At 36.4% G+C, this 8,400-nt stretch overlaps 1 protein-coding gene across 2 annotated transcripts in view; it reads right to left on the bottom strand.

The window, feature by feature from the left end:
- Positions 1-3,190: 3,190 nt before the first annotated feature.
- Positions 3,191-8,400, bottom strand: part of GIPC2 (GIPC PDZ domain containing family member 2) — a 31,486-nt gene continuing 26,276 nt past the window's right edge. For both annotated transcript variants that reach the window (XM_075711344.1, XM_075711343.1), the window contains exon 6: positions 3,191-4,245. In XM_075711344.1, the coding sequence (XP_075567459.1) occupies positions 4,091-4,245 (155 nt within the window). In that variant the 3' untranslated portion in view covers positions 3,191-4,090. The remainder of the gene's footprint in view (positions 4,246-8,400) is intronic.

Raw genomic sequence — 8,400 nt, 5'->3', positions numbered from 1 at the left:
GACAGCACTTCAAAAACTTTATACCCTGCTTTACATCTTGCCTGATAGCTTTTTCTTGACAAAATATTATAAATTAGCTTAACTTTAAGATTAATATTTCACTCTCAAATACAAAGAACAAGATTTTCAAAGCTTTACATTATGTTTATCTGAAAAAAATGAAAAGGAAATAGACAAATTGTGAAGAAAATCATATACAGAAATAAGAATATATGCATTATTCAAATCAAGGTGCAAATCTGAATAGCAGATGAGATTTTCCCAAATACACTGATTATATTAATAGCTATTTGAATAGCTGTATTACAACAACTATATTATGAATAGGGTTGCATAAAATCAAATTTAACCAAAGCAACATCTGGCATACTAAAGGTGTCACAAAAGATATATCTGTAATTTGCAAAATTAGTTCTTTTAAAAGTCTGAAATATTCATCACTCATCATATTTTTAGGATTATGAGCTCAGAACTTTATGAACACCAGATTTCATTAAATCCCCTCATTGCATCTAAAGACTATTGCTTACAGAGAAAAATAGCGGTATATTTTCCATCATCTTGAATATAGCAGTAAGTCTGGAAGTAAAGGCACAAACAATTGCATATATCTGCCAGCTCCCTGCAACCTGTGCACCAAATTAGAAGAATAAGGAATCAGTTACTTTTAGACTAGCATCCAGCCTGACCTTGCCTCCTTCCACCTCAGATTTTGAGAGGACTGTTCACCAACATTCACCTCTACCTGCAACACACGCTAACAAGATGTTTATATCCTACTCTGAGCAGCACTTATATTAACTAGAATTAGTACTTCAAATGAATTTGGGAGATTTTTGTAGTGACATTTAATGACATTTTCACCCTACAAAGCATGCAAAGGCTTTGTCATTAGTGTCATTATTGCCTAGGTCTTAAAGGGATCTGCAGGCTGTATTTCATTAGTAAAACATTAATTTACTACACAAATCATTACAAAAAGCAAGAATTATTTATCATACTTTATAAGGCAGTGGGATTTTCACGTGACAACTTATTCATGCATAGCTGGAAAATGCAAATAATCTGCTAAACTGGGTAGTGGCATCATTATGTCTTATGCACTGGAAATGGTGTATGCATAAATGAGAACTCAGAAAAATATTAAGATATATCAACATATTTTATTGCAGTAAATGCTAGTACAAATGCAATCACTATTTAAATCTTAGTTCTGAAATAAACTCCACAAAGATAGGCCACTATGACAAAAGATAGCTCTGTCCAGAATTAGAGCTTCAGAGATTATTTTTATCTTGCTATTTTATCAGTGTAATGAGACAAATTATCCTCCGAGGATAAACTGATTGAACAACATTAATTTCTCAAAATAAAATGAACAGCCAAAACACACAAGGGGTTATCTGCTATAGGTAATATTTCATGTATTATTTCATAATATGACTCATATAGTACCTTTTTTTTTGCTGCTTAAGAAGGAATTCTTGACTTTAATTGATTTTATAATCAGTGGCATGTTGGTGACTAACATTACTGTACACAAACATTTCCACAAAATTTCACATTTGAGTTTTATATAAAATAAATTTTAAACCAGCAGGGAATTCTTGACATTGCATTTTTCCTTTTCACCTAAAAGAAGTTTAAAGAATAAATGATATGGCCCACAATACTTTAACTCTTCATTACCAAGAGTACATTAGTTAAAGTAGCCCTGTGCAAGACAGACAATATGCTGAACTGCAACTGAAGACTGTGGGCTGAGACCTGCAATTATTAAATACAGAGAAACGCTATCCAACTTGTGCTCTCTGTCCTAAAGTTACACTCCTTTCTCAAAATAATACACCCTCCTGGCCCCAGCTGAGCAATGGGATGTATAAAATCTAACCACCTCCTTAAAAAGTTTCTTTAATTTTCTTTTCAAGTTTTAGTAATATCCAAATTTTGTTGTAAAATTATATGTTTTTACTTCTCAAGAATAGCCCACATTTTTGTATCTATATGTATTTCTACATACAGAAATTGATAATGATCACATCTGTTTGAAGATACATACAGATTTCATCCCACACTGGTGATATGAGGCAGGAGTACAATCAAGAGAAATTTTGACACCTTTGAACTTCTTAATTGCAATGAAATGTATGACCTCCATACTGCTCTGTATTACTCATTTCATAAAAAGGAATATCTATATTCCGTGAAAGCTTGTCCCTAAATCAGAGATACAGGAGCAAAATATTCACAACAGCATTTATAAAATTGGAGAGTATGCCTGTTGAAAGACCACTGAACAGTATTTATAAGACTTCATGCAATATTACACAACTAGAAAAAATATTCATTTTGTAACATGTGCAAAAGACTGAAGTGGAGTTTAGGAGCCTTCCCAAATAACACAGTAAAGAGAATGACGACCTGTTCTCTCACTGATATGTCAAATGTCATGGGTTTAGAAAAAAAAAAAAAAAATCATTGACATAGAACGTGTAAAGTTATTGGTATAGTCTTTATTTTTAAAGAGATCTCTGCAAGACAGTGAAAGACATTTTCCTCAGAAGAAAAGTAACTAGGTAGTGATTTAGAAAAACTTTTGTAATACCTATTATTTTATATGCTTATGCAAATATAAAAATACTAAAAAGCTATGACACCTTCCTGGGTCAGGCCCCACATTCTTGTTCAATTTCACTTTTAAGGACACTGATGACATGTTATTTGTCTATAATAATCACTTGACAGTAGCTTTTTCTGAACAAATGAGCAAATATCTGTGTTGATTAAAACCAAGCACAGTAAAAACTGACAAAGAATCTAGTTAAGAGTAAAACCAAAACTTATTGCATTGCACTTCATTAAAATCAGAGTGAACAGGAGGATAAATGCAGGCATAGCAAATGTGTTAAAAGAGACAGTTCATTTTTAATAACCCAAGATTTATTAGTAAAATATTATCAGTTAAAATAAATGTTTATGTACAATTTAATTGTAAATCCTAACATCTAAAATTAGTTTAATGTATTTTTCAGGGTTTAGGCATGCATTTTTATCCAAACTGTGATTGTTTGTGACTTCACAATAGTATCTTCCAGGTTTGAACACCCTCAGTGTCTCCCCTATATCACCATGTTGAAAAAAACCAGACAAGAGGGGAACTCCATAGGAACTCAGCAAATCATTTAGACAAGAGGGGAACTCCATAGGAACTCAGCAAATCATTTAGAATATGCAAAGATCAATTAAGCACTTAGTCATACACTAGTCCCCAGTGCCAGATCACAGATATTATTCAAATATATGAATAATAATAAAAATTAACATTTGTTTCTTCCTATGCAGTTCCTACTAAAATGATACGGCATCTGAATAAAGCAGCAGTTTCCTGGTTTAAGCATTTCTACTATACTTACTCATCTCAGTAATACCCAGACAGCATGTATTATGACTCAAAGGAAAGCAAGTCTTTTTCATTTGAAGATCTGAGTTCTCACGTTTCAGAAGAATTTTTTTTTTTTTTCTGAACTCAGGTTCTTCAGAAACAGGGTAGCTTTTTCCTAGCTCTGTCTACAGAAAAAACTACATCCAGGCCAAACTGTAAGAAAACCTCAGGCTTTAGGTTTTCCACAGCGCTCTGCATATGTGAATACGTAAGGTCAACAGAAGACCAGGGAACTGCAGCGTGTAGCTAGGTAGTTTTTCAACAAGTTTATAAACCTTTCTAAAGAAGAGATAAAAATTATCCAAACTCTTTGTTGCATATGTCTAACACTCTTCAGAATATTGATGTCAAGTGTATGTACAATAAAAAATACCTAATTTTCATAAAATGTCGGTATAAATACATCTCCTTGACACACTCCTCACAGTGATTTCTACCTGTAAATTAAATATTTAAATGTGCAGTTGTCAGAACTTCAGGTTTATCTTCATATCTCCATTAGAAACCTTCCTTTGCAAAAGAAAGTTTCAGATAAGAATACTTATTCAGAGCACCCTGGATTCATATCAATAGAGGTTTTAAAATTCTGATGTACATATTGAAAATGATTTTGTATTTTCAAATAGGAATTGATAAACGGCACAGTTCTCATTCCAGTCGTCCTTGCTTAGCATCACCTATTGCTCCCCATACATCAAAGACAAACTCATCTGGAAACGCAAAGTCTCCAAGAATTTCATCCAATGCCACTGCAAATTCATCTGGGTTTTTCTTGTCTCTTCCAGTTTCCACCATTGTTGCAGCTAAAAAGAAAGAAAAGAAAATAATGTCATTATCATGGAAGTGACAGCTATCATATATGGCCACGATAGTTTTTGAATGTCTATTTTCAAAACCAGGTAAGGTCATCTTAGGGAGATGTAAAGCTTACCTACTGAATTTAGGATTCAATAGAAATTATGTACTGAAATCCCCCCACACTAGCTACATTCTGCTCTGATGAACAGGAGAGCTTCCTTGGAGTGCTCGTTATATATTCTTCTGTTTGTTTGGCAGAGGTTTAATTTTTAATTCAACAAACCTTCATTTTAATCATATTAAATTATATTCTGTATTCATTACTGAAGGCACATGAAGCATGGGTCTAAAAACAAGGTTAGGCACAACTCTTCTGTGATAACAGGACCCATTGCCTGTTCATCACCAACTTCACTGAGTTTGATATGAGCTTGCTGATCTAAACCAGAAGAACAAAAGGCAAACCTGAATGTTTTCCTTCTCTATCAATGAAGAAAAGATCTCAGCAAGTCAAAGTTTAAAGTGGCCAAGTTTTTCCACAGAAAGCCAAAAGGTATAGGGTTTGAGCATGGAAAACAACATACAGCCTGCATAATAGATACACGCAACCAAGCTAGTACAACTGATGTTCTGTGAGTTCAAATGTTGAGCATGACCTGCATTTAGAAAGGAGTAATGATAAACGGGGCTAGAGAAAATACTTGAATACCCTAATTTAGGAAACAAGAATTCCAATACTAGGCTCAACTAATGTGTCATGTAAAATACAGAGAAAAATAAAATCTGGTTTGTTAGGTATTGGACACAGTATGTTTGCAACTGCCTGAAAGAAGCCGTGCTCTTAAGAAACTACCGTATGACCTCAAAAAGATTTGTTTAATTTTTCAGCTTAATTTTATTTCATTTTAATTAACTTATTTACTTTTTTATTAATTTTTTAAACCTAAAAACCACCTCCAGGTAGTAAAGAGACTGAGGCATTTATTGTGAGCCACATTATTCTTCTGCTTGGATATATGTTTTTTCCAATACCATCCAAACTAAAAAGTAACTAACTTCAGTGTATGAGTTTGCTTCAGTTATTATTACCTCCAGCTCTGAAAAGCAGATCTTTAATTCATGGTGCCCTCAAGGCTGGTAAAGTTTGTGCTTATGCCACTACGAAGTGAAAAAGATCAAAGTTATTTCCAGAAGTCTCAGCCAGGTAGTTCAAATTGTGCAAATGCATGGGATAAACCGGAGCCACCAGAGGCTAGGAACATCTTGGTAGCCAGGAAAGTTAAAGCAGAGACATCTGATACAACAGGAGGTAGACTGTGATATCTTGTATACCCATGCTGTAGAGCATTTTCTCTTATTTAACACCCAAGTATCAGAATTTATCAAGTTTTAGACTTTAGTTTGGAAATGGCTACACTGGGGTTGTTGCTTAGGACTCAGTCCTTAGCTGCTGTACGCATCCCTCACCTTTAGCCACTGTGCAGTTTCTCAGGTTCTAGAACAAATTACAAGTCTATCCCAAACAACACTGGATGCTGACAACCCAGGGAGCAAATGAAAACTGTGAGGGCTCAAACCTCTCTCGGTCATGGCACCTGCACCTCCCTGAAGGCTGAAAAGTGTCAGCACAGGAATTTCTCCTGGTTAAGCTAGGCCAGGAGAACTACTGGCAGCAGGCTATCATGGTTTGAAGGATGCAGAAGACTGTAAAACAGACTCAGCACAAACAGTACTGCTGAATGCAGTTTATTTTCTGAGCTGTATCTCTGCTCCACAGCCTCTGTTCATATTCACAAGCAATGACGGTATTGCACAATAGATGAAACCGTCAAAGTCTGCTTCATTTCGTGATTACTTTATACACCTGCCTTAAACTGCAAGATGTCCTCCATCTTTTGTCATACATCAAGTAACCACCAATTCTTCATGAGCATATCAAATTCAAGTGTCACACTGAAGGATTTGATAACTTCTAGCCTTTTTTCAGAGGGACATCCAAGTGGAAAACATGTATTACAGTGCCTGAGAAAGGGAAGGAGGTTCTGAAACCACAGAAGAGCATCTTCACTGGGACAGTCTGCAGGCTACTGCATGCACTGTGTTTTATCAACATGGCAAAATCTCCCTGATAAAAAAGAAAAGAAATTTCCCTTGCTTTGAAGTTTTATTAAATATATTTAATATTATTTTGTTGACCCAGAACTTAGCTGAAGTTTATTGACAGTTATGAACTTCTGGCAAACCGTTTGCTGTTATGCAAACTTGTAACAAGCTGTGAGCAAACTTGAGCCATATTCCACATTGTGGACGTCAGCAACAGTAATTCTGAAGAAATTTGACGTTTTGGGTCTAACTGTGTTCAGACTTGAGGCTTCAAACTGCATTGCAGTGTGCCAAACTACACAAAGCAGTCCAAGGAAAATTTACATAAATCTTGGCAAATGAAATGTTGTGATCGAGACAGTTCAAGTGTAACCCAGCTTCCTGGGCACCACTAGTGGTTCTCAGGGACTCTCAAGACCAGTTTGGCTGCCAGAAGAAACCCTATCCCTATTCTTTCTGTGTCCCCTGTGAAGTTCCTGGAGTCCTGACTCAAAGGAGTCTAGATGGGAAACAGACATTAAACAGGGGACTCATCCTGACAAGCGGAGGACAAATATTTGTCCTATCAACGCCACCCTACATCCCCTGACACTGTGGAATAAGAAGGTACTTACAGAGAAGCAACCCTGGAGGTAATGAGGTGAAGGGTGTAATTTAAACTTCACAGATTTCTGGATATGAACCAGGATATGAAGTTCTATATAGACACTGGGAGAGAGGTGGACGGAGAAGAGCTGCGCAAGGTAATACAAGAGCAAACGTGTCTAGATATAGTTACTAAATATGCTAAAAAAAGGTTGCCATCAACAGAGTGAGGATCTAGACAAGTGTTCTAGCAGAAAAAGTGGGATCAAGGAATTTAGCCAGTTTTAAGACAAATTGGTCAAGACATATGAAAGAGCCATATGACACAGACAGCAGCGATAAAACAAGACAACACAGCATTATATTTACAGTTCAACTGCCCTGGTTGAAACCTCAAAATTACACAGTAATAAACTGTCATTACAGAAAATGTTACTTCAGACATAATCTTCTTTAAAGATTGAGCTTCCCAAATTATGAAATAGAACCTTAAAAATAGATTATTATAGTTTCACCCAACCTGAAAACACAATCCACTAAACTTAGATAATCAAGACAACTTTCAACCCCGTCAAGCAGGAGTCAGAACGTCACCGCCGTGCGAAAGCAGCAGCCTCAAATAAAAACGTTTTCAACTCTATTGAGCGACTGTAATCAGCACTACCGGGGTACATTTAATGTCCTATATTGATTAAAGCACGTTCCCCTTCCCAGGTTCACCCGATGTAATGAAATAGCTTCTGTGGAGAGATTGCGGGACCGTCGCTGCTGGGGCGCACGTTTTCGACAGCTTGGTGCTGACCTCTAGTGCCAGCAGACTTTTATTACCGTGCAGCAAACCCTAATGCAAGATGCAAGCCACCCTTCCTGATTTTCACACGCAAGTTGTACCACTGATGTATACGAATGTGCAAAGCTGAACCCTGCCTGGCTAGTTTCATACCTACAGGAACCCTCCTGTTGACCAGTCTTCTCTATCACCCAGTGCACATACTCTTATTTCTCCAGGTGGTTAACACAGCCGTGGGATGGCATCCCCTCGGCACAGCTGTGCAGAACATGCGTGTTTACACAATGACATTTGCAATGCGTAATTCCCAAGGCAAATCAAAAACTGCTGTTTGCCAAGGCATTTAGCAGATACTTGCCAACTTGAAGAAAACTTTACTGGTTCTCAGAGGGTGACAGCTCCGTGCCAAATTGCCTCCACTCCCCTCCCTTTCTCACACTGCTTCTTGTAACAGCTGCACAATAAGTGATTACAGGAATTTTATTCCAATAGAATATTTTTCCACACTCCAGATAGCCCCAATTGTTTTCAGATTTTTTTTTTTTTTAAATCTCACTTCAGGCAATGCTCATACCTGAGAAATTTTTACATAAAATGTGAAAAGTTCAACAAACTTAAAAGTGATGAAAGGAATCAGAAGTCTTCTCAACTTCAGCTGAGAAGCTCAATATCAGGCTTCCCA

This window comes from Pelecanus crispus, chromosome 5 (assembly GCF_030463565.1).
Source record: "Pelecanus crispus isolate bPelCri1 chromosome 5, bPelCri1.pri, whole genome shotgun sequence".
In the NCBI taxonomy this organism is placed as follows: Eukaryota; Metazoa; Chordata; class Aves; order Pelecaniformes; family Pelecanidae; genus Pelecanus; species Pelecanus crispus.
This window is presented reverse-complemented; position numbering and strand designations above follow the sequence as displayed.